The sequence below is a fragment of the Sebastes umbrosus genome, chromosome 10 (assembly GCF_015220745.1).
Source record: "Sebastes umbrosus isolate fSebUmb1 chromosome 10, fSebUmb1.pri, whole genome shotgun sequence".
NCBI classification, from domain to species: Eukaryota; Metazoa; Chordata; class Actinopteri; order Perciformes; family Sebastidae; genus Sebastes; species Sebastes umbrosus.
The window spans coordinates 5,058,843-5,086,222 of record NC_051278.1 but is presented as its reverse complement, the minus strand read 5'-3'; the positions used below and the strand labels follow the sequence as shown (position 1 = coordinate 5,086,222).

General features: G+C 43.2%; 1 protein-coding gene across 4 annotated transcripts; it reads right to left on the bottom strand.

Annotated features, from left to right (window-relative positions):
- Window positions 1–1,109: 1,109 nt before the first annotated feature.
- On the bottom strand, window positions 1,110–26,272 carry si:dkeyp-121d4.3. Of its 4 annotated transcripts, none has more exons than XM_037782094.1 (22): window positions 25,894–26,272; window positions 24,745–25,499; window positions 24,606–24,656; window positions 23,827–24,008; window positions 23,700–23,742; window positions 23,456–23,581; window positions 23,109–23,216; window positions 22,810–23,028; window positions 21,342–21,488; window positions 20,890–21,120; window positions 20,233–20,451; window positions 19,990–20,136; window positions 19,671–19,913; window positions 19,356–19,529; window positions 19,009–19,263; window positions 18,287–18,391; window positions 18,056–18,193; window positions 17,810–17,917; window positions 17,347–17,384; window positions 14,062–16,471; window positions 13,486–13,606; window positions 1,110–1,857 (listed from the first exon to the last, which is right to left on the bottom strand). In XM_037782094.1, exons 2-22 carry the CDS (start codon window positions 25,489–25,491, stop codon window positions 1,760–1,762), a joined length of 5,910 nt encoding a protein of 1,969 aa, XP_037638022.1. In that variant the 5' UTR covers window positions 25,492–25,499; window positions 25,894–26,272; the 3' UTR covers window positions 1,110–1,759. The 4 variants fall into 4 exon arrangements, with proteins under 4 accessions (XP_037638022.1, XP_037638020.1, XP_037638021.1 ...); XM_037782092.1 differs by lacking the exon at window positions 1,110–1,857 and adding an exon at window positions 4,977–6,029 and having other exon boundaries at window positions 25,894–26,270; XM_037782093.1 differs by lacking the exon at window positions 1,110–1,857 and adding an exon at window positions 4,977–6,029 and having other exon boundaries at window positions 24,745–25,503; window positions 25,911–26,270.
- Between the last annotated feature and the right edge of the window lie 1,108 nt (window positions 26,273–27,380).

Genomic DNA, 27,380 nt, shown 5'->3' with positions numbered 1-27,380 from the left:
TGGAGTGTTGCAGTGATGGTTGTCTTACTAGAAGTTTCTCCCATCTCCAAACAGGATCTCTGGAGCTCAGCCAGAGTGACTATTGGGTTCTTGGTCACCTACTTTACCAAGGCCCTTCTCCCCCGATTGCTCAGTTTGGCCAGGCGGCCAGCTGTAGTGAGAGTCCTGGTTGTTCCAAACTTCTTCCATTTAAGAATTATGGAGGCCACTGTGCTCTTGGGGACCTTCAATGCTGCAGAATTTTTTTGTAGACTTCCCCAGATCTGTGCCTTGACACAATCCTGTCTCTGAGCTCTTCAGGCATTTCTTTCAACCTCATGGCTTGGTTTTTACTCTGATATGCATTATCAGCTGTGAAACCTTATATAAACAAGTGTGTGCCTTTCCAAATCATGTCCATCAATTGAATTTACCACTGGTGGACTCCAGTCAAGGTGGAGAAACATCGCAAAGATGATCGAGGGAAATGGGAGGCACCTGAGCTAAATTTCAAGTGTCATAGCAAAGGGTCTGAATACTTATGTCAATGTGATATTTCCGTTTTTTCCTTTTTAATAAATTTGCAAAAATTTCAAAATTTCTGTTTCCACTTTGTCATTGTGGTGTATTGCGTGTAGATTGATGAGGAAAAAAACTAATTTTATCGATTTTAGCATAAGGCTGCAACATAACAAAATGTGAAAAAAGCGAAGGGGTCTGAATACTCTTGAAGGCACTGTATATTTACATTTTTGTGAAAAAATGTGGACTTTACGACGAGTATTAGGGCCACATTGAGGGGGAAAAAATCTGAGATTACGAGAATAAAGTCATAACTTTACGTGAAAAAAAGTCTTAATATTTAGAGAATAAAGTCGTAACTTTACTAGAAAAAAAAAGGAATTTCCTCCTCCACAAAAGAGGCAATTTCCATTAGGTCCGTGTGGTTCTTTCTTCAGAATAAACGCAGTTTCTTGCACAATCTTTTCAAGGTCCTGATACTGATGATAATGTGGTGATGATGTGCCAAAAGATTTGTTAAAGAAGAAGTATTTGGTTATTTATGAAACCTAAACTAAAGTATAACTTCACAAGATGCTCCACATTCCTCATTTTCCCACAGGCGGCACGCTGCTCTATTTCCCCTCTAAAATAAAACACGTAAAATTACGATTTTTTTCTCGTAAACTTCAGACTTCATTCTCGAAATCTCAAAATTATTTATTTTTCCTCAATGTGGCCATAATACTCCGTTGTAGGACTTTTCATTAAACAATTATTTTTGTTACAAGTTTAAAAAATAAAATGTGACTTTTGTCAGGACCTGTATGTGTTACTCATGTTTTTACATTACCTGAAGGCCACCGTAGTTCTCCGACATGCGGTAACGTGAGCTGCAGTGTTAAACCGTGGAACCGCAAGCCGCCGTCTGACTTCCTGTTGCTCCTGAAGTAGTGTTATTATTGGTGCCTTCAAATGAAACTGGTGAGCTGGTGTTTACAACATGGGAAGCGTGTACACGATATGCTTGGTGTTCTTTATGGTAATGACGACCTCTGAGCGAGGCGAACGGCGTTACCACGGTTTAACACTCGGCGGCTCACGTTACCTCAGTCTTATAAAGGGAGGAGTGAGAGGAGGGAGACTCGGTTCAGATGTCACTAAATCCTAAACACTGTAACACAAACCTGAGTTTGAGGAGTTTGTCCCCTGATGAGTCTTTTGATAAAGTGCTGTTTTCTGTGGTAGAAGCGTAGATGAAACGCCATTTTCTCAACGTTTATGTGAGCGAGTCTGAGATTGTGCCGGAGGCGTCCGATGTTTCGAAGGCGTTCAGTTCACCTGATGAGTCATCCTGAGCTTCACCTGGACTGGAACCTGCAGAGAAAACAAAAACTCACCTGGTCGGCTCCAACAGCTACAACTACTGCATGTAGTGCTGGGCGATAACAAAATTTGATTGTTTAATTGATTATTATAAATATTAAATCAGCTGGACTTTGTTTTCTACAAATGTTGTGAATGTTTCTCCGTTAGCAGCCAGTCAACCTGAGGCTCTATAACACCAACCACTGAATCGTTCATGGTTCCGGTTCAGCTGGCGATCTCGGTTTCATGTCTCTTTACTGTCGACTAATCTAATAAAACACCGGACTACATAGAAGATTGCAGGAAACAAGGAGACAAAGTTTGGTATATTATATATATATTTTAACATTTCTACTGTTTACCTGGTGATGGTGGAGAAACTGGACTTCCTGGATGATATTTTAATGCTTCACCTGGAAGAACACGCCGCCACCATAAGAAAAATGGTCAGGAACCCATTAACCCAACTTTAGTGCACTTTATTAATAAATTCAAACAATATAGCGCCATCTTACCTAATGTTGAAAGCCATTAAGACCTTTAAGTTATTAAATGAATATATAATATGAATGTATGTATCTGTTTGTACCTCTGTTAGAGGTTAGTGTTCGTCGTGATGATGTTTAGTTGTCTCATTTAGCCGCTTGTTAGCAACCGCCTTTTTTATGACACGTAAAGGCTTCAAAATTCACAGACCTTATATCAGACATCCATCTAAAAACCCACTGACTTCCAGACGAGGAAACAGAAAGTGTTAACTGATTTCCTGGTTTTAGGACTCATACCTGTAGCACTCTATTCAACAAAAAAACAAAATTTGTTAATTTTGTTAATGATTGTTACATTAAATTGTGCGTATTCACCATATTTAGTATGATAAGGACACAACATTTGTTCCGATTGGTCAAAAGTCTTGAAATTTGATACGAATATACTTTTATTAATAGTCAAAGTCACGATTTTTGAAAAAAGAAGAAAACGCTATCATTTTGTTAATTAAATGTATTCCATATGAACTATTTTCTTTACTCTACATGTGTGTCAGATCTTTGATATTCAACCTGTTATGAGTTCATAGATACCAAATACTTGATTGTGCTCCTTGTAGTTTATGACATACAGCTGTTTTCTGGTCATACTATTTCTAGTCTTTGGGCACATGATGGCACTTTTGTATTTACCTAAAATATAATGGAGTTTATTGCAAAACCAGTCGTCCCATCATGAACCCAAAGACTAGATATAGTATGAGAAAAACTCACTTTTGAGGTCACCAAAAATGAAAAAGTTCAGCTGCGGGCAAAAATTGGTTAATGTGAACCTTCCTATCAAACATATCATGTAAAACATATCTTGCACTGAATAACAATCGTTTTAGAGTCAACCTAAGCTTTTAAATTGACAATATGGTGGTACAATGATTAAATACATAGATTTTCTTCATGATAAAGAAGCTGGAAATTTTAAAATTATAACTACACAAATAACAGATTAATTTCCTCTTTTGAGAAGTCTGAAAAAGCCAAACTTGAAATGTCTTGTGGCACAACACTATTTTAGTATTAACTTCTCCATTATTTTGATGATTTCAAAAAATATAGTTTTGTAAATTGGCTGACTGGCCTCATAATTTATATATATATATATATATATATATGCATATATATATATATATGCACACACACGTGGACAAGATTGTTGGTACCCTTCCGTTAAAGAAAGAAAAACCCACAATGGTCACTGAAATAATTTGAAACTGACAAAAGTAATAATAAATAAAAATTGACTGAAAATTGCTTTTTCATTTTGGTTCAACAGAATCATTTTAAAAAACAAACTAATGAAACTGGCCTGGACAAAAATAATGGTATCATGGTGTGTACCACACTGAACATGGACCACAGAAAGCCAAGGAGAGAGTTGTCTCAGGAGATTAGAAAGAAAATTATAGAAAAGCATGTTAAAGGTAAAGGCTATAAGACCATCTCCAAGCAGTTTGATGTTCCTGTGACAACAGTTGCACATATTATTCAGAAGTTTAAGGTCCACGGGACTGTAGCCAACCTCCCTGGACGTGGCTGCAAGAGGAAAATTGATGACAAATTGAAGAGACGGATAATACGAATGGTAACCAAAGAGCCCAGAACAACTTCCAAAGAGATTAGAGGTGAACCCCACGTCAAGGTACATCAGTGTCAGATCGCACCATCCGTCACTGTTTGAGCCAAAGTGGACTTAATGGAAGACGACCGAGGAGGACACCAAATCATAAAAAAGTGAGACTGGAATTTGCCAAAATGCATATTGACAAGCCACAAAGCTTCTGGGAGAATGTCCTTTGGACAGATGAGACAAAACTGGAGCTTTTTGGCAAGTCACATCAGCTCTATGTTCACAGACGCAAAAATTAAGCATCCAAAGAAAAGAACACTGTACCTACAATGAAACATGGAGGAGGCTCGGTTATGTTCTGGGGCTGCTTTGCTGCATCTGGCACAGGGTGTCTTGAATCTGTGCAGGTGCAATGAAATCTCAAGACTATCAAGGCATTCTGGAGCGAAAACACAGCTAAAAACACCCAAGAATGCCTAAGAACAAAACATTGGACTATTCTGAAGTGGCCTTCTATGAGCCCTGATCTAAATCCTATTGAACATCTGTGGAAGGAGCTGAAACATGCAGTCTGGAGAAGGCACCCTTCAAACCTGAGACAGCTGGAGCAGTTTGCTCACGAGGAGTGGGCCAAAATACCTGTCGACAGGTGCAGAAGTCTCATTGAGAGTTACAGAAATCGCTTGATTGCAGTGATTGTCTCAAAAGGTTGTGCAACAAAATATTAAGTTAAGGTACCATCATTTTTGTTCAGGCCAGTTTCATTATTTTTTTAAAAAAAATGATTCTGTTGAACCACAATTCAAAAGCAATTTTCAGTAAATTTTTATTTATTATTACTTTTGTCAGTTTCAAGTTATTTCAGTGACCATTGTGGGTTTTTCTTTCTTTAACGGAAGGGTACCAACAATTTTGTCCACATCTGTATATTGCCCAGCACTAAATAAAAGCATTAAAAAGATTTGAATTAATCACTTTTTATTCTCAACCAAAAAAACAACTACAACGCAATATCATAAATGATAAAATGTTGCTTATTGATAGCACATTTTTATTTAAATCACAGTTACCTGCAGTCATACATCATTAACGTCTCTGCAAATTTGTTGTATAACGTTAACAAATCAACATAAGACACACCTTTACTGATTTACAAAATGTGTATTTTACCAGCTTTTCTTAAAAATAACATCCATAACTGATCTTGTGTTCATTAAGAAGATGAAAAGAGGGAAACACAACAGCAGGTCAGTGGATATCGAATTTATTGTTTCAAGGCAGACAAACATGTTTTTCATGTGATTAAAGTTCCTACATGTAAAGATAAAACTACAAACTAGACTGGACACTTTATCGGTAGAGTTTTAGCAGCTTCAATCAAGTCGTTGCAGTTATTGAGATTAACACGACTGCCTAGCTATGATAAGAAATAAAAGAACGTAAAAGCAGAAAATAAGTGATAACTTTCCTCTAGGTCAGCTCCATCTCCCACTTCTCCAGGAAATCCTGCAGGTTCAGATTGAAAATGTCGATGCCTTTGGGGGACAGATGGACGCCGTCGGCCCGATACAGGCCCGTGTTTGTGCCGCACCTGATGTTTTCGTGGGTCAGCGAGGTGCCGCCCAGCTCTGAGATGATGTTTTGGATCCTGCGATTCACGGTGGTTCGGACCAGATCGACTTCGTGGTTGTCGGCCGAGTGACGCCACACCCTCCGAGGGAGGATGTTGGACCACACGAGGACGCACTGCGGGAAGATGCCTCTCATGGAGGTCAGGTCCTTCTTGACAGAGGCCAGCAGGTCGGTGGGGCTGTCGGTGCTCAGGTCGTTGCCGCCCAGGTGCATGATGAGGACGTCCGGGTTGGGCCAGGTGACCTTCAGCTGGTGGAGCTGGGGCAGGAGCTGGGACCACGTCATGCCCTGGGTGCCCTTCCACCAGATGGTCACCTTGCTGGGGTCCATGCCAAGCTGCATACCTACCTCCGGAGACTTGGCCCGCGACTCCGCCCAGTACACCAGTGAATGACCGCAGATCCAAACGTTCTTGGGTTCGCCGGTGGATGGCACGCCTAGAAGTTTTAACAGATTACATTTGTAAATCACAAAGCCTTATAAATCTCTCGCACTAGTTGATCCCAAACTGTCCACCAGTCTTCAGGCTGGTTTCATAAAGATCTACTAGAATGGTCTGTAGATGTCGGCCAGTATTTGTTTTGCTTTCAGACTCATCTGATGCTGTTATCAGTGTAAATAAACAGCTGAACAGAGATTAAAAATGGACCGCTGTGGGCAAAATCCAGTTGATCTCTGTGAAACCAGCCTCACAACTCCCAATATTTACCAATAAGTCTAAACAAAATCAACCTGTTGGTAGCGTTTTTTTATCATATAACTTTATGCTGTATTAACATTGTCGTACGCTATCTGTTAAAGCTTTCTAGCTCACCCTATCAATCATCATTTAATTGACTAAATTCATAATTACTGCGTCGGGAAAGTTCAATGCTTTACAGTTTAACCGTTTCGGATGTAGTGATAACTAACTGATCACAAAAAAAAACATATGTGTTAAACATATCTTTGTATTTAACAACTTGAAAGCACCGTGTCCAGTTAAATTTTGTGATTTAAGTGATATCATTTAAGACAATTACATGCCGATTTTTAAAACATTCTCAGCCTGAACAATTAGTGCAATTAAAAAAAATCAAAATGATCACCTACCTTCACCGTCATGACAAAACATAGTGCCATTCTGCAGTGTACAACTTTTCTGTTTCATGAGCTACTTGAAAATAAAACTGCATTTATGAAACATCACAACTCTGGAGGACTTTTAGCTGAGTATTTATATCATCTCCCTAGCTATCTGATGACTTTATGTGCATACCCCAAGTGTAAAAGCTGGCTGTAAAAACTGCCAACAAAGCACTAAAAACATCTGATCCTCATATTTAATATTTCGCAAAAAATAATTATTTCCAAAACCTTTCTTCGACTGCGTTTCTTATAGTCTGAAGTTCATTGAGTCCAGTATTTCATATGGAGAAAAGAAATGGAATTGATTCTCAAATAAAAATGTATTTAGGATTTATGCCATTACACTTAATTTGGTAAAAAATAAAATTCTGTTATGTTCAAGTAAAAACAGTCCAACAATTTTACAATTGTATTGGGTTGAACAGAAGCCCATTTATTGTGTCGTAGATTTAGAAATGATAATGTGGCTGTGAGTTGGGGAGGCTGGTGGATGGAATGATTGGTGTTTGAAAAGTCTATAAAATGGCTCATCCATCTGTAACTTTTAAAAAAATCGTCTTTATTAGGGCTGTCAAAGTTAACGCGATAATAGCAAAATCATTTTAGCGCCACTAATTTCTTTAACGCAACTTGTGATTTTTCGGTTGTAGCTCAGTTTTAAAGCTAGAGTGAAGATACTGGTATCATATGAAACTAGAAACCTAAAGAATCTCATGAAACTTTTTTTTTTTTGTTCAGACGAAGTTGAGTAACACTGCATTAATTGCTTTTAATACAAATGCAGAGGAATGTAGGCACTCGGCTTCTACATCGTTGATTGTCCTGTGGATGACAGAACTTATTATATATCTGTAAAATGTCACACTGAATTAGGACAATATTAAACAAAGGCTGTGAATTAGTTCAAGACGGCAACCAAAGAGCATTGATCCACTCACAGACGACATACTAGGGCTGCACGATTATGATATCGATTTGGTGGACAAAATATTTTAATTTCACTTTCACATTTAACCCTCAGACCCATTGGATCGCGGGCGAACTTGATCGACTTTACCGTCTTGCTGAGGCTGTAGTGGGTTGTTTTAAAGCTAGAGTGAAGATCTTGGTATCATATGAAACTAAAAAAAACAACAAATCCATTGGTACCATGTCATACTAGCTTGTTAGGAAGGAGGTTAAATAACGCTCCAAACGTACGCTAAAGTTTGGCGAGGAAAATCTGTCATTGCCATTTTCAAAGGGGTCCCTTGACCTCTGACCTCCAGATATGTGAATGAAAATGGGTCTATGGGTACCCACGAGTCTCCCCTTTACAGACATGCCCACTTTATGATAATCACATGCAGTTTGGGGCAAGTCATAGTCAAGTCAGCACACTGACACATTCATTCTAAATGCAGTACATGTGAAGGTTTCTGGACAATATCTATCATTGTTTTGTGTTGTTAATTGATTTCCAATGATAAATATATACATACATTTGCATAAAGCAGCATATTTGCCCACTCCCATGTTGATAAGAGTATTAAATCTCCCTTTAAGGTGCATTTTGAACAGATAAAAATGTGTGATTAATTTGCGATTAACTATCTTAATCGATTGACAGCCCTAATCGTTAAAGGTCATTTATCATTTTACATTTCTGTTCCCTGACTCCATACTGGACCTCATCATCTCCACTTCAGTCTAAACACTGATCTAAACTGGTAGTCTGGTCTGTCTGTCCTGTGATGGTGAACGGAGTTACCACATTTAAAAGCAAAGATGAGTCGCTGTGTGATGATCACAGTGGATTTAAATAAGTGAGAGGAGTGACGGACGGCCTACAGTCGCACAAGTGTTCAAACACTGACTGAGACGTGACAGTCAGTGTTTGTGCTGACTCACAGACTGAAACAAAACAAACAATTGACCAGAAACATAATCTGGATAACAGTCGTTGAGACGGAAATACCTCTAAGACCTGTTAGCGTGATATACTGAATTACATTACATCTAAACATGCTATGAGCGAAAACAATGACCTTACAAAGAACCTCAGTAAAGTGTTGTGAATCTTTGACGTCTAATCTGAATCGGGATATCACGGACGTAACTCAAAGCTAACATCAATAACGAACCGCTAAAGATAACGGTATCTGACTGGCGACCTCTGAACAATGCTTAAAGATCTCTACGTTAGCTCTTTGAGCTAACATTAGTTTCACAGGCTAGTTTAAAGTCCAGAATTTAGAGGGTCCCGTTCACTGGTATTAAAGCTAAAAACACTGTTGTGCTATACTGCTGTAGTGGGCTTAGTTTATTAAGAAGTGGACAAATTTAGCCGGTGCACGCTGCTACATACTTCTTAAAAATGACGGGTAACAGTAATCACCATGATAATTTACAATGGCGTCACAGTCATTGATGTTAGGTATAGAGTTACTTACCATATTGATGACCGACTACCAGTAAGTCCAAAGCTAACGATATCCAACTGAGCCCTAAATGATGTTAAATGCTCTCTACATTAGCTTCCTGAGCTAACGTAGATAGTTTCACGGACTGAAAGGAAAAGGGAGTTCATGAGCTTCAACACTAATGTGACACACTAGCTGATTAAAAAGTCAACAAATTTAGCTTGGACAAGAGGCTGCGTAATATTACTCAAACCCACATTCTTAAAAACTATCATGGATTATAATGCAATGACATAAATTACCATGACATTATACACATGACCCCTATGGTAAAAGCTCTCTATGTTAGCTTCCTGAGCTAACGTTAGCTTCAGACTGGAAGGAAAAGCTAGGTCATGGCTCAGAATGTTTTCCCAATTCACAGTTATTAGAAGGTGATTTAGGTTGATATGTACGTGATAGATTTGGGCTAAACTTTAAAACAATTACAAATTTAGCTTGGACACAATATGTAACATTACTTAATAATGACCGTATCATTCTAAAGGAGCATTTACTGGTTGCATATATTGAGTTGACCACTTGACTGAAGTTAATGATAGCTGACTGACGAGCCCTACATGATGGTGGAAGCTCTCGACGTTAGCTTCCTGAGGCTATAGCTGATATAATCTGCCGGATAACAATGAGAAACCAGTCTGTAGTTGTGAAATGATGGATCCTTACCTCGGTGACTCAGTCATGACTCAACATTAACTCGGCGACTCTAACCTGGCCTTGGATAAATCAACTGAAGGGCTGGAACTGGACCTGGACTTGAGGTTTGGTGACCTGGACTACAATTCTGCTTGCAAATGTCATAAACAATGAAGTAAAAGCATATCCTTAACTGAAATAAGTTACGAGTACAATACTAACTTGCTTCACTGTAAATGAATTAGGGAGGCTTTACTTTGCGTGGTCACAAAGAAGAGTTGTCTTCTGGATCTTCTGTTAAAACGTCACTTTTCTGGATAACCGGAAATCGCAGCTACACTCCACTCAGGTTTATGCAAACTTGACTTACCCTTCACAGCTTTACTATGACCTGCCTCAAAGACTTACCACAGTCAAAAATGCAATGTATTGGATGTGACACACAAAATTCAGGAGAGGACGAGTCAGGCCTTGATGGAGAAAGTAAAACACTCGTAAGGCTTTCACGAACATGGCTTGCATTTCTGTTTAGTAGATGGACCAGAGTACCTGAGTAACATGTTAGAAATATATACTGTATATTAGTTTTCTCTTTAAGAGGGAAACTGGAATGAAAGTTAAATATCCAACTCGTTCTCACTCCCAACTCGTCAGCGCCTCTTGCCATCGGATACGGACATACGGAAGCGCCCTTTAGCGACTGTATGTATGTAATACATGTAAATCCACTTGCGACGTTATTCAACGGTTGAAGCAACTGACGCTTAATAGCGCGAGAGTCCTTTCAGGGCGGGAGGGAGGGGAGGATGGGTCAAACAAACAAGACTTTCAACCAGAAGACCGCCGTTCGTGTCCCGTGTGAAACTAAGTGAGTCGTTGGTATCGTCAGTCCCATGAGTCACTTGAGTCGTTGGTATCGTCAGTCCCATGAATCGCTTGAGTCGTTGGTATCGTCAGGCTTGTGAGTCAATTGAGACGTTGGTATCGTCAATACCGTGAGTCGTTGGTATCGTCAGTCCCGTGAATCGTTGGTATCGTCAGTCCCATGTGTCAATTGAGTCATTGGTTTTGTCAATCCCGTGAGTCACTTGAGTCGTTGGAATCGTCAGTCCCATGTGTCAATTGAGTCGTTCGTATCGTCAATCCCGTGAGTCACTTGAGTCGTTGGTATCGTCAGTCACGTGAGTCGCTAGTCAGTGAAGTTAACGTCAACCACGACCGTTTACACTATGCATGTAACGAGCGTATATTGACACGCCGTCTCCGGTCCGTCCAAGAGCATGCATGAAGGGTACCCCGTGCGTCGGTATCTGACGAGTTGGGAGTGATAACTGGTTGGAATTTCACAGCTGTATGAAATTCTTAGAAAGCTGAAATGATTTATGAAAACTCACAAGAACCAGCTTCTGGACAAAAACCTGTAATTAACCTCCGAACTTTCTCTCTTAGATTGGCCCCTACATTAACTCCTAACGATACAACCCTAGATGTTAACATCTAGGCGACTCTGACTAGAGTGTGTCCTGGATTATTTAAGCCATGTCTGTAAAAGCCGTCTAAACCTAAAAGGCCTACTGTGTCCTGTTCCAGAGTATTGGTTGAGTGCATTTCATGTCTTTGTGTAGCATATGTCAGCTACGTAACTAGCTGAACTGAGAGAGCCGCTAACCAATCTTAAGTAGGAGTGAGTAGTACTACCAAAGTACTACATACTTTATCTTTATCTTGGCCTTCCTTCTACAGCTCTAGGTTTATTCAAACAGCAGCACATGTAGTTAAAGGCTTTACTGTCAATGAACATCAATCGAAGCTTAGCGATGGCGTTTTGAGCTAGCTGTGCTGTGTTTACACTCAGTGGTCACTGTTTGAGTACAGCTTCTTAGTGTCGGGTACTGTGCTGAGATTGTTTTGATGGAACGTAATATTTGAGAAAATCCTTTAGCATCTCTCTGTAGTCCTAATGAAAGTATCCTCTGGAGCTATAGCTATAGAGTTTAAAAGGTCCTGACGCACCAAGCCGACAGTCGGCCGTCAGACAGTTTGGGGCCGTGGTTGAGCGGCGGTCGGCCTATTTTTTGTGCCATGTCCCGCACCGTCTTCTGGTTTCCTGGTGTGGAGAGTTATTTCCTCTCACGCAGCCATCGGCTATAGTCTTTGCGGTGTGTTCGAGTGCAACTTATTGAGCAAAACAAAGGCGATATGAGGCGACGCAACAGTCAGCCTTCATCGCCGCTAGTTTTCTGATGTTGGTTTGGTGTGTCTGGGCCTTTTGACCGCTGTCATGAAGCAGGACTGAAGGTATTTTGCTCTTGCATGCATCCAAATATATTCTAGACCTTGTAGTTTGGACGGTCCCAATGTAGTACCAGCTTTGCCACTGCAGACCAGGAAGATGTCCGTAGAAATGGGAAGATGTACCCACTGACCACTGAGTGCAACAGTATCTAAGCTGTAAACGGTATACCCAAACCTAGAAAAACTATCTTGCTTGACAGTATCATTGTATCTACATGTCTAGCTAACTACTAGGGCTGGGTATTGTGCCTCAATCATGTTTTGGTACTGACCATAGTGGGTCTGTAGTATCAAGTACTGAAAAGGTACCCAAGTTGGTACTTATACTTTAATCAAGTAAAGTATCAAAGTATATACAGTGTTGGTATCAGTGCTGGTATTTAGAAATTTTAAACAATACTTAACCTTAATAAAAACATGCCTGTATTAACCTTTCATAAACTCATCTGACTATATTATTATGCGTTCTGGACTCCTGGTTAATTAAACTAGATACCAACGGTGTCACCATATGAAGAGGAAAAAGATGTTACTTTGTGGGGTTGAGATTGAAGTTGGCTTCTTTTCTTTCTTCTTTTCTGGGACGAACCATTAGGCTCTGCTAACGGCTGTGGCAGAAGAACGACGTTGTAGCTCTGCAATGCACTTAAGACGTCTAGGTAACCCTGAGGACGGGTTTAAGGCTCCGTGTCAAGTCGTAGCGGTATCTATGTACAGAGGCTCTGGCACTACGTCAGAAGTTCTAGCACAGGAGATGCTAGAACATTTGATATAAAGCCATTTCCAGGACAAACCTTCTTGCAGTGATCATCGAGCTCTATCACAAATTGAAAAAAAGACACACCGTGATGATGCGTAACATTCGTGTAGCGTTGTGGTGGAGCTATGATAATTGAAATCCTACGCTGAAATCTAAATTACTTCCTACTTTGTGGGAATCTACGGTGAGACCACAAGACCACCTCGACTGAGAAACATAAACTGCACTGGACTGGTCTCTACCAGAGGGTCTAACAGGGCTAATCAAGCCTTGTTGATCATATGTATACTTTAGTTAGATCCAGACAAAACTTAGTGATACTTCCATCATGTTAACATTTCTACCGTATCTCCGGAGGCGTGGTTAATGCCTGGCTAACTGTCTGAGAGAAAGAAATCTATTGTAACCTGCTCTAGTCTAGTAACAAGGTGATTATCTTTTGTCTTTAGCACCAACAGTAACATAAATTACATGCAGCTGTTAACTTGAAAATGTATTTATGTCTTTGAAGAACGAGCACGCCGAGAACATAACCTTATGCTTAACTAAAATCCCTGTAATTCAAACGTTGCTAGTTGAGTTTAGTGTATGTAATTGAAGAAGATGTGATACCTGGGAAGATCCATTTGACATCCTTGCACTCGTCCAACTTTGAACTCCGTTTCCGTTTGGTTAGCCAATCCTTGTAGTGTTGCTCCCTCTTTTCCAAAACCCTCTGGTTATACAAATCCAGCTGCAACACAAACAAATATTTATGCTATGCACCATTTCAAAGGATTCTACTTTACTAAGTGTGCCATCTGTCTAGATTACCTGGGAATATTTTTATAGAATTATTAATGTAATAATTAAACGTGTTGGATTACTGACAGAAATACAGCAGATACAAATCCTTAAGGGTGAAATGTGTCAAATCTGGACAGAATTTTAGTTTAAAACATTAAAAATATAATCAAAAGAATGTGAAGAAGTAACAGCGTTGACGTCTGTGTTGTGCTGCAGAGATGCCTACTACCCAACCAGCTAGCCCTGGCCTGTCCTGTCTTAAAAAACACTTGAACCATGATATAAAGATGGACGATGAAACTCTTCCCAACGAATGCTCTTACTTTTACTTATTGAGTACATCTAACAGTAATTTAACTTTAGTAAAAGGTTTCACTACAGTAGTACCACTGCTGATCATACCTTCTCCTTCTGCTTGGTCTTTATTTCATCATACGGCTCGGCGAAGGCCTGAGGAATGGGTGCTGAAGTGGGTAAACTGAACTGGACTGATTTGACCGGTTTGTTTGGCCCAGCCAGAGATTTCACCGTCTCTATGACCTTCAGGCACCTAAACACGGTCGTAGAGATGGTTGATTGGCTATTGTTTGAAGGACTCGATGTTGCAGGTGTTGATGGTGGTGGTGATACTGCGGCAGTGGTTGAAGGCTGCAAAGGAATTGAGGAGTTAAGGGGTGGAGCTGCAGGAGGCTGGCCAATTAAAGGAAAGACTGCATGACTGGAGGGTGGAACAAAAGGAGGCGTTCCGGGAGGGCGACGGGGTGGAGGTCCAGGTGGAGGTCCTGGAGGAGGCTGTCCAGGACGCCGTGGAGGAGGTCCAGGGGGAGGTCCTGGAGGAAGTCCAAATCTCTGGGGTGGTTGACCAGCTGCAGGAGGAGCTAGAGTGCCCATGCTGTGCCCATGCTCCTGTTCTGTGGGAATCTGGGTAGTGACTCCAACGGGCCAGTTGATTGGTAGGGTTGGATGTTGGTAGTTGGCAGGTGGAGGCCCGGGAGGAGGTTTTGGAGGAGGAGTGGTGGAGGGTGTGCTCCCCATTGTCTTGGTAAAACACTGCAGCTGTTGCGCCTTCTTTAGTGCCTCCAACTCCTGCTGGTCCAGGAATCCTTCATACTCCGAGACAGCTTTAGATTTGCTGAGTGGCTCCAGACTGGAGGACCTGGCAGGTGAGGGCGAATGGATGTGATCCGATTCAATGGAACCGGTTCTACTCGTTTGCAGTTCTTCTCTTGGGGACGACAAAATCTCTCTTTCTGTGGATGAGGACTTGGGGCTGTAGATTTTCTCTTGGGCTCGGCTCGCCAGTTTGGACATATCTCCTGTACTCAGCTTCAGGCCGATCGTACGGAGTAGACTTTGGATCTTGTCGTAGGGTTCTGTCTTGATCTTTGGTTCCTCACTTGTTCTCTCTACTGAGGACCTTTTAGGGATTAGCGGTGTATTTTTCTCTTCTAGAGCTAGACTGCTGCTGGGTTGCTCTTGAGCCAATCCCACAATACGAGAGAAACCCCCGCCATCTTGAAGCGCCCGCTCATGAGGGAGAAGGTCATCGTTCACATAAACCGGTTCTGATTTCTTTTCAGCATCCACCTTTTTATTAAGCATGTCAAGAAAGCGATCGAGGGGTGGTTTCAACGCTGGAGGTGCCTGGCGTGGTGTTGTGTTCTGCGGTGTCGGAGACGGGCTTCTAGGAGGCGGTTCTGTGGGAGAAGGAGGTCTTAAAGGGGGTTGGGAAGATGAAGTGGCAGCAGGATTCATCAAGGGAGGTTGGCTGGAGGCTACAGGATATTGGCCGGACTGAGAAGAAGGTGAGGGACCATGAGGATCTGGAGACTGGCTCTGTTTGACAGGGCGATACGAATCATTGTATGGTCGGTCCGCATATGCTGGGTCATGGTAGCGATCGTCATATGGTTCGTCATAAACATCGTAGCGATCAGTGTAACGCTGGCTGGCAGACGGAGGGCCACCATACGAAGGTTCACCATAGGGATGATTTTCATAAGGGCGATCACTGTAGGAACGCTCACCATAAGGGCGATCAGTGTAGGAACGACTGGCGAACGGATCACCGGAGCGGTCACCGTACCGCTGATCTTGGTAAGGACTGTATGGCCGGTCATAATAAGGATCGTCATAGGGCCGGTGGAGGTATTCGGGTCCCTCTGGTCGTTTCTTCAGGATGGACCGGACTGGTTTGTATTCAGTGAGTGGGACAGCGATCCGACCATGGTCGTAGTCTATGCAGGTCCTCTGTCTAGGGTCCACCAGCGATTTTTTGTAGGCAATCATGTCATTCAGCTCGTCCAGCTCCCGCTTCTTCCTCGCCAGCTCGTCATCCACGACTGCGCCGCGTCTGGGAGGAGGGCTTAACTCCCTCCTCCTCTTGTGACTTTCTTCGTGCTCTCTGCTGATTTTGCTCCTCTTCTTCATGGCCACCTCCTTGCTTCTCTCCATGCTCCTGCTGCGACTCCTGCCGGAGCTCTTGCTTCGGCTGCGACTCCTGCTGCGGCTCTTCGTGCGCCTCTTGGTGGGCCTGTTTGACCTCTCTCGGCTTCGGCTTCGTCTGTACCTGCTGCTTTTACGGTCGCGGTCAGGGCTGGGGCTGCGTCTCTTTTTGCCGATACGTCCAAACTGGTCTCTGGGCGGACTCTTGCTTCTACTTTTACTCCTACTCCTGGCCCTACTCCTACTCGGACTCCTGCTCCTGCCATGTCTACGGCGAGAGGCACCATAATCCCTTCTGGTCTTGATGTCCTGCGTTCTAAGATTTTTCACCACCGCCTTCAGCTTGTCTGCCTCTGGTTTTTCATCCCTGAAATGTCAGAGGTAAGTTGTTACAGACAGTATTTTATGTTTTTATTACATCAAGGCCTATGACCTCTAACTCCTCCTACACATCACTCGTTTTAATTATCTGGCTATAGAATTATTATTTTTTTCCTCTGTTTATTTATTAGTATGATTTTGTGTGCCCTCTTTGTAAAGCATCCTTGGGTTTCTTGAAAGGCGCTATATATTTGTCCAATTTATTATTATTATTATTATTATTATTATTATTACTGCTCATTTTATTTAGTATTTATCCAACAAGAGAAGATTAAATTAGGTTAACTGCACAGTTAAAGATGTCTTTTAGTTTCAGGTTTAGTTATATTTCATTTAGTTTACACATTTATATACACCAGAAGTATAAAACATTATATGTCCCTTATAAATTAAAAAGAAAATACTACTAATTTGTGAGGGAAATGTCTTTAGTCTTTGAATTTTGGGTTGCTGGGAAAAATGTAATAAAAAATTCCTAACAATGACTGATATATTTGACTTCAGGACATCTCTGACTACATACATGCTGAGAATCAAACTATTTTACTGTATTAATTTAGATATTTTTGAAGTCCCTAGAAGTGTATGATTCAACTTTTTCCCATGGTCCAGTGTTAAAGTTTACAAAAAACGTGATATCAAATCGCAATACTTAAAAATCACAATACATATCGAATCGACAACCAAGTATCGTAATAGTATTGAATCAGGAGATACTGTAGGTCCTAGCCCTAATAAACACATTTAAATAGGTGATTTGAATCATATAAGAACTATCTGGAAAACTAAGACCATCCTTATCTTTACATGGCATTCTTTTCTGCACACACATAAACATAAATAAAAATAATCATTACTCACTCAGTGTCTTCTGAAGCTTTACCCAGCTTGATGGTCATCTACCAACGAAACACATATTAGACAAAATTAGAAAAAACAATGACCTCGGCCAACATCTTGTGATAAAACTGCTTCATCATTTGTTAAATGCACACAACTGGAAATGGAAATGAATGTAAGTCATAATAACACTATATAAAGCAATATACAGCTTTGCATTAGACCCTAAAATCACTCAGTAATATGTATTATCCCTTACTGAAATTAAGTCCACGTTGTGTTTGTGTCGTACAAATACTTAACACATGAATAGCAACATGCAGAAAGAACAGACTTCAGCTTTTATATCGTTAAAAAGTTAACAAATTTAAATCTACACATTTGTTGGGTCCAGATAGACTGTATTAAAATCAAAAACAGAAGAGTTCTCTCTTCATTCCTTCTCACATGGTAACTGTATAAATATGAAACCGGTCCTTCTCACCTTTCCTTTACTCGCCCCGACACCGCCCAACTTCCTGACGGGGAGGAAAACGCTCTCGGTGAAACGTTTTATCCTGATGGCCTGGTTTCCCCCCTCTGCCGTTTCATGCTTGGAGAAACAATAATAAGAAACGTTTTTTACACAGAAGATGTAATGAGAATGTTAAAGATTAACACCATAACCAGGATTTTAGCATTTAGAGTGTAATCTGAGAAACAGAGGGTGGTGATGAAGAGGAGGACTCACAGGGACGACGCTGAACTCGACCTTCTCGTTGAGCTCCAGCCTCTTCTTCTCAATGACCTCTGACATGTGGAAGTAGAGCTGAGGGTTCTGAGCACACTTGATGATTCCGGTGGCGTGGGAGAACTCGATCACGATGCCCTGGAGACAAGAACACGTCAGGGTTCAGCTGGGTTCTGATCCACATTCAGACCCAGTCTGGCTCTCTGGCTGATAGTTTAGTTTAGAGCTTACGTGTCGGCGTTGTTCGATGGACTCTTCGAAGGAGTCGGGGAGGATCTCCACGTAGGCGGCTCGTTCCTCTTTGGTCTCCTGATGGGTGGCGATGTTGAAACGCACCTTCACGGGTCAGACAGACACAATCGGGTCGTCTCAGGTCAGTGTTGTTACCATAACAAAATTATGACTTTGATACAATATCCTGCCTAAATATCTGGATACTGATACTGAATGTGGTGGATTACGTGTTTGCTGAATTACAGGAGATGCTTGGACAGATTCAGAAAAGATGATGAATCTAATGTTATCGGTACATTTGATCGGTAATCAGAGCCGCACTGTTATTTCCTTGTTTTTGAAGGGAGTTCTCCTGATAGAGACACCAGCTCAGAGCGGGACTGTGGTTCATGACCTGCTTTAATCTTCATTAAAGCAGGTCATGACCAGTTTTTGACCGTTTGCTCCACCAGCAGTAAAGTTATAACTTCCTGCTCCTGCAGGATCCCAGTCCGGATGGCGTCCTCTAAAGCAGAGCGCTGCACACACACGGCCCAGCGGTCGCACATAAACTCACGAATCATATTAAAACAACGTCATTCATTCAATTATTGGTACTAATAAAACAGGGTATCGTGATACCTTTCTAGTATCGGTATACCTTGCAAATCCTCCACTTGGTTGTATTTAGTAGTTTGTGCTGTAACAGCTCACCTGGTCTCAGATGACCTTGGTCTCACCTTGTCTCCGTCCAGCATGGTGGCGGTGCTCAGCAGGTCGTTGGGACCGAAGGTAAGCTGCTTCTGTTCACCGTCGATGGTCATCACCAGTCGACCCATCTCTGGGTCCGGTTTCTCCGCCGCTCCACCTCCAGCCTCCACAGACTGCTTCTTCTTCTTCACCTCCTCCTCTTCCTCCTTTCCCTCCTCTCCTTCAGGTTTTCCTTCCGCCTCTTCCTTCTCACCTTCATCCATTTCCTCCACTTTAATTTTTACCTGTAGGAAAATAAGATATTTAATTTATGGCGACATAAATGGAATATGGCAAACTGCAGTACTCTTCCGGGATGTTCCAGGGACACCATCACCTGTCCGGGGAGCATCTGTCCAGCTCCTGGTCCCTCCTTGTTTTCCTCCGGCTCCTTCTTGATCTCCTTACGTGGATATTTGGAGATGGCTCGGAGGACGGTGCCTTGGAATCGCTCCTTGCTGATGTCGTCCAGCGTGTCGGGGTTTCTGATGTGGAAGCCAAGCGGCGTCCACTGACAGGACGACAGGAAGACGGCGAGCAGTCAGAAACACGTCAATAACAGACGATCACTGGTCAGTATTCAACAAAGCCGTGTAATAAAAACATAAAATCAAAATAAAGAATCTGTGAAATCACTTCATCTGTTTCTTACTTTGCATTTGGCCGCTGCCAGCGCCAGCGCCACCTCCTCCCTCTTCTTCCTCTCCGCCTCTCTTCGTTTCTCCTCCAGCTCCTCCTCCCTCCTCTTCCTCTCCTCCTCCACTTGTTTCCTCCTCTCCTCCTCCTCCCTCCTCTTCCTCTTCTCCTCCTCCTCCCGTTTCTTCTGCTCTTCCAGGATTTGGTCCTCAACCCTCTTCGTCCTCATCAGCCTGATGGCTCTCTTCTCTGAATTCACCTGCAGAAACAGAGCAGAGGTTAACGTCAAGTCACTTCCTGTTGCCTGGCGTCCGGCGGGCGTGCGTCACACTCACCTCGGCCACCGTGAACTCCACCTCCTTGTGGATGTCTTTGGTGTTGAAATTGGTTTCGCTGAAGTTCTCACAGATGTCGAAAGGAAGCTCGCCGTGCTCCTCCGAGTTGACGATTCCTTCTTTCGGACCCAGGAAGGTGATGACGCCCTGAAACACAGAGGAAAGAGAGCGAAGCCTCAGAGGTCAGAGGTCAGATTCAGGTTGAGTGATTTAACCAGAGACAAGGCGACGGCGGCGAGTTACCAGCTCTCTCTCCTCTCTGGTGTAGCTGAAGGTGAAGGGGATCTTGGGTTTGATGTTGGCTGCTCTCCTCTTCTTCGTCACCACGTCCACCAGCAGGTTGATCAACACGTGGTCGTTCTTCAGCAGCGTCACGCTGCAGTCTCGGTGGTCGAAGGTCACGTTGGTCTTGCAGGGGCCGATGTTGGCGTGGATCTGACCCGGGTAACCCTTCATGTTAGGCTACAGAGAGACAGATGTTAGACACCAGAGGCAGGAACCAGTAAAACCAGTTCCTCTCTTTATCTAATACTTGATCTATTTATTTAGATATTTATTACGTTGACTTCCTGTTCATAGCGGGGCAGTTGAGCATAACAACTGTGCATTTTATGATAAAAGCAGTTCCGGCTAGCAGGGCCGGTTCTAGTTAGCAGGGCCAGTTCTCGGTAGCAGGGCCGGTTCAAGCTAGCAGGGCCGATTCCAGATAGCAGTAAAGGAGAACATTTAGACTTTCTGACTGTTTGACTTCAGGACGGAGGTGAATAAAGTTATTCTAGAGACTTGAACACCAGCTGCTACAACAAAACAGAACCATCTGTATCGGCCGACACGGCTCATCGCCGATCGGCAGGGAATGTCCCAGAGGAGCTGTGTTAACTGGCGTGGAGTGTCGCTCACCGTGGGCTCGATGATTGTCTGGCTGACGATGCCCTCATACAGCTCTGGGTCCAGCATCATGTTGACTCCCAGCTCCTGCCTGACACCGGATTTCGGACTGAGAAAAGATTCTTCATCGTCGGCCTCCTCGTCGCCGGCAGTGGCAGCGGCAGCAGCAGTGGCGGCGGAGAGCGTTAGGAGGAGGGGCTCCTTCACTCGCCGCATCCTGATGGCCTGCTTCCCCCCCTTCAGCTGAGGAGAAAACAAACCATGTTGTAGAAAAACGCCTCGAACAAAGAGTATAGAAGCTATTAGACGAAACGCTGCCACCATTTTGAACTGAAAGCGACCACCTGACGCCAGTAAAACGTCCACCTACAAAGACTATTAACTTTCACTTATCGATATACGTTATTTGTTTGGGTCAGGAGTTCAATCTGTGACAGGAAGTGAAAGAGTGAAGGCTGTCTCACCGTGAGGACGGTGAACTCAACCTCCTCGTTGACGTCCTCGGCAGTGAACTCTACGTCGCTGAAGTTCTCTTTGACGTTGAAGGGAAGCTCGCCGTGTTCGTCAGACTTGATGACGCCTTCGTTGTCGTTCAGGCTGATGATGACTCCCTGAGAGGAAGAGGTTCAACGGTGATGCATCAACAAAGCTAGGAAAAATCTTCATAAAGAAGCTTTGACTCATTTTCATTTGATGCGTCTAAATTGTGTAAATGTGTAACAACAGGACGTGTGTCAGCTGGTGGTCATGCAGCAGTAGGTAAACACACACTACGTCATGTTCATCTCCTCCTCCTCAAAACAAACCGCTAAAATCACTGAATAAAGCAGCTTCATGTTCAAAATCTCTGTTTATCCGACGCTGTTCGGCTCAGTGTTGATTTCTTTAACGAAAACTATGATGAAATATGATCGTCAACGACCTTTTCTTCCATGACTAAAACGAGACGATGACGAGATAGCGTCAACGTCATTAAACAATAACAGTGTAGACATCAAACATGCATCATAATGTAACTCAATGGAATCTCCGTTAGCTGTTAGCACCGTTATTTAGCCAATCATCGTGTCATCGCCTGAGCAACCACATGACTACACTTCACGCTAATGGTCGTTAAAGACCGTTATAATGATGGATTGGGGCAGGAAAAAAAAATGTTAGACTATTAATTGCCCGATATCCCCGCAAAAAATAAATAAATAAAAAATCAGAAATGCAGTGTTAATTTTGTTAATCAAAACTATGACGAAATATGTTCGTCAACGACCTTTTCTAACATGACTAAAAGGAGACGATGACAAGACGGCGCCGACGTCATTAAACGCTAACGGTGACGATATCAAACATGCAATATCGTTGACAAAAAAGACGAGACTAAAATGTAGTTTAAAAACACAAAAACTTAACCAAAACCTCTCTTTACTTTTGTCACTTTCCACTTTCTCTTCCTCTCTCTCTGTCATTCTCTCGTGGCAACTAAAACTAAGAAGCATTTTCGTCTTAAAACTAAGACAAATCTAAAATAGCTGCCAAACTTAACACTGAACTTAAGCCGTTATATCGCTCTCATCAAAGCCACCAGACTCCATTCACAAAACCAGTAATTTAACCTCGCAGAATACAGGAGTTGCTGGTCTACCGCTGCATCGATCAGTTAATTAGTTTGTGTTATTGTGTGACTTTCTGATCTGAACTAACATGGCGTCCACAGCAGTATGTTGCTTAGCTTCCTGCCGGTACTCCTGACCGCCATCTAAGTTACGGTACAAATACACTGACTATAAGGATATAATATACTGTACATGTAGCAGCGTCATCATGCAGATGGTTTCAGGAACCCCACTGGGAGGATATAAAAAACCTAAATAAACTAAAGTCATAAGTTGAGCGTTGTAGTTTAGTGTGAGCAGGTGAACAGGAAGTTGCTCTTACCTCCTCTCTGATCTCGTCGGTTAATCTGAAGGTGGACGGGATCTTGGGTTTGATGTTGGTGGCTCTCCTCTTCTCCGTGACGATGTCGGTTAGCAGGTTGATGAGCACCTGGTCATTCTTCAGCAGCGTCACCGTGCTGTCCTTCCTGTCGAACGTCAGGTTGGTCCTCAGCGGCCCGATGTCCACGTGGACCTGACCCGGGTACTGCCGCTCGCCGGGCTACGGACCGACGACACCGGCGGGGGTCAACAACAGGAAACAGGAAGGACGACAGGTGTGAGTGTGAAGCGTGAACTGACCTGAGGCTCCGTGATGGGCTGGCTGACCACCGCCTCGTAGATCTCCGTGTCCACGTTCTCCGTTCCACCCGGCGCCACTTTCACATCCGTCGCTATCAAGCTGTTCTTCTGAGAAACACAAAAAAATTTGTGAAATAATTTTAATAATATTTAAAAGTCTGACAGATGTGAGCAGAATATTAACCTATTACTTTTACAGTTCCTCCGTGTCTTGACTGGATGCGAGCGTACGACTATCTCACCACATCACGTAGATTCGGACGCTCTCTGTCCACACTGAATACGTTAAATCTGCACTTCTGTCCTACGTCATGTAAACAAACCAAGGAGTTGAGTGGCAGCCTCACCTTCTCCTTGCAGGCGGTGAAGTGAACTCTGACCCCGGGCGTCATGGCTTTGGGGTTTCCAAAGAAGGCCGCGAAGCTGAAGGTGAACTTCTGCAGATCTTCTCTCTCGATGTAGCCGAACGAGGGCTGAGGATCAGACGGGTCACTGGTTACTGAGTCAGAGAGCATTCAGGCACTTCTATCTATCCTGTATCCAGAGAAAATCAACCAGGTGACCTGTGACATCATCAGTCACATGACTTACCCCGATGAATGAGATGATCCCTGTAGACCTGCCTGGAGGAGGCCTGAGGAGAAACACCACAGAAGAAGAGTAAGGTATCTGAAGTCAGCTCTGCGCTAGCTCCTGGTCTCATTGAAAATAAACTCACTTATCAAACGTTCGTTTTCCCAGCAGGCCGAGCGCTCTGGTGGTCCTGCTGGGATCCAGTTTGGGTTTTGGTTTCGGGGCAGCGGCGGGGTCAGCCGCAGATGTGACGGCCAGCTCCTCGGCAGGTTTCTTAGTTTCCCCCAAAGTGGACTGAGCGCCCGGAGCCGAGATCAACGCTTTAATCTGAAACAGACAGAAAAACACACACGTGATCCTGCTGAAGACCTGGACCTGAACCCAACACCTCACTGGACCTGAACCCAACACCTCACTGGACCTGAACCAAACACCTCACTGGACCTGGACCTAATACTTCACTGGACCCAACACCTCACTGGACCTGGACCTAATACTTCACTGGACCCAACACCTCACTGGACCTGGACATAATACTTCACTGGACATGGACCTAATACTTCACCGGACCTGGACCCAACATCTCACTGAACCTGGACCCAACACCTCACTGGCCCTGGACCCAACACCTCACTGGACCTTAACCCAACACCTCATTGGCCCTGGACCCAACACCTCACTGGACCTTAACCCAACACCTCACTTGACCTGGACCCAACACCTCACTGGACCTGGACCCAACACCTCACTGGACCTTAACCCAACACCTCATTGGACCTTAACCCAACACCTCACTGGACCTGGACCAAGTGCTCACACCCTTAAGTACTAATACCATAGTGTACTAACACCACTCCGTTAAAGGGATCTGAGCGGAAGTGGGACCTGGTACTGATCAAACCACCAGACCTGGTCTGGACTCACCCACTCAGGCTGATCGGGCGGCGGGTTGAGCATCACCTCCTCCACGATGGGCTGAAAGAGAGAAAACCTGATCAATCAATACTCAATCACAGGACATCCGATCAATAACAGGAGAGCGAACATGAAGTAGAGTGAGGACCTGCGGAGGAAGCTGCTCCAGGCCTCCTGGCCAGCCAGGAGGAGGGTAGCTCGGGTACCCCAATGAAGGAGGCACGCAGGCTGAAGGGAGGATAGGCGGCATGGACACCGGTCCGAAGGCTGCGGGATCCGGAGGAGGTCCAGGGGGTAGAGGAGGGAACGCTACAGGAGGTACAGGTGGTAAAGGTCCGGGGGCAACAGGTGGTAAGGGTCCGGGGGGAACTGGCTCGGGCCCCCACGGCTCAGGGGGACGTTCCGGACCCCAGCCAGGGGGTCCCCAGCCCGGAGGGGGTCTCCAGTCGTCAGGGTGAGGAGGCCTGTAGTCATCAGGGTGGGGAGGTCTGTAGTCAGGGTGAGGGCGTCTCCAGTCGTCTGGATGAGGGGGTCTCCAATCATCTGGGTGAGGAGGTCTCCAATCATCTGGGTGAGGAGGTCTGTAGTCATCGGGGTGGGGAGGCAGCCAGTCGTCAGGGTGAGGAGGTCTGTAGTCATCTGGATGAGGCCCCCAGCCCGGCGGTGATGGGCCCCCTCTTGGTCCCCAGCCGAGCGGAGGAGAGTCTCTCGGTCCCCACCCTCCAGGCGGCGGAGGGCCTCTTGGACCCCATCCTCCGGGCGGCGGGGGGCCCCATTCATCGGGCGGTGGCCCCCATCCACCGGGCGGCGGAGGACCCCAACCAGGCGGACCCATGTCGAACGGAGGTCCGTTATCACCCGGCGGTCCCATGGGGGGTCGGCTTCCTCGTCCCATCTCCTCTCCTGAGATATGGACAATAACAAAGATGACTTTCTGGTGAATAACATTCTCATTCTTGGAAAATTTTATTTGCACAAATCCAAGTATATGAAAGTGAAACCTGGTTTAATGTGTTTCATTCTGAGTTTCTTTCTTACATAAAAGCTCTTAAAGTCATGAAAAACAAAAATGCATTGAAACTTCTTAGTATAATAGAAGAATATGAATTACAGGTACAGCCCCATAGCCCTTCATTTAATTTATTATTATTTACATGTATAATTTTACACATTTTATTTGTTCTTGTTCTGTATGCACCTTGTCCTTTTACTCTAATGCAATGATCTATGAGCCATGTTGGTTGTAAATTTGAATTTGTTTACTAAAATAAAAAAATAAAAAAATAAATCTCCTCACCTGAAGCAAACGGCTGAAGTTAACGGCTGAAGTTAACGGCTAACGGCTGAAACAAACGGCTGAAGTTAACTGTACTAACGGCTGGAGTTAACGGCTAACGGCTGAAGCAAACGGCTGAAGTTAACAGCTGAAGCTAGCTATGCTAAGCTAAGCTACCGAGCGTTAACAGCTACTCAACAGAACACCGGGTCGGTTCCGGTCGGTAGCTACATTTCCTTTCCGTGTCAGAGCTTCACAAAGAATCCGTTCACTGATATAAACTTATAATAGATGTTTATAGCAGGTTACAGTGTGAACAGACAGCATCGTTGTGTTGATGTTGTGTTTTAATGGCGGCCGGCTGACAGGTCCGTTGTTCTTTATCTCCTCCAGCTGGCGGGAGGAGCGAACTGCAGGGAAGGGCTAGACCAGGGGTCTCTTAGCAACCTGAGGCTCTTCAGCTCCTCCAGCTGGCGGGAGGAGCGAACTGCAGGGAAGGGCTAGACCAGGGGTCTCTTAGCAACCTGAGGCTCTTCAGCTCCTCTCCAGTGGCTCCCTGTGGATTTATAAAAATGGAAATGAATAACTGTTCTTTGTTTACATTTTCATTTTTATTTATCATTTTTGTAGGTCTATGATACGACGGTACGACAGAGTATTAGGGCCAAACTGAGGAAAATAAAATAAATCTGAGATTTCGAGAATAAAGTCATAATATTCCGAGAATAAAGTCATAGGTTTACGAGAAAAAAGACGCAATATTATGAGAATAAAGTCAGAAGTTGACGAGAAAAAAAGTCGAAGTATTATGAGAATAAAGTCATAATATTAGTATATATATGTATATATGTATAGTAGTAGTAATTTTGCAAGTTATTTTTTTCTTGTAAAGTTATGACTTTATTCTGGTAATATTATGATTTTTTCTCGTAAAGTTATGACTTTATTCTGGTTATATTATGATTTTTTTCTTGTAAAGTTATGACTTTGTTCTTGTAATATTATGATTTTTTCTCATAAAGTTATGACTTTATTCTGGTTATATTATGATTTTTTTTCTCGTAAAGTTATGACTTTATTCTGGTTATATTATGATTTTTTTTCTCGTAAAGTTATGACTTTATTCTGGTTATATTATGATTTTTTTTCTCGTAAAGTTATGACTTTATTCTGGTAATATTACGGCTTTTTTTCTTGTAAAGTTATGACTTTATTCTTGTAATATTATGATTTTTTTCTCGTAAAGTTATGAATTTATTCTGGTAATATTACGACTTTTTCTCGTAAAGTTGTGACTTTATTCTGGTAATATTACGATTTCTTTTCTCGTAATATTATGACTTTTTCTTGTTAAGTTATGACTTTATTCTGGTAATCTTACGACTTTTTTTCTCGTAAAGTTGTGACTTTATTCTAGTAATATTATGACTTTTTCTCGTAAAGTTATGACTTTATTCTGGTAATATTACGACTTTTTTTCTTGTAAAGTTATGACTTTATTCTCGTAA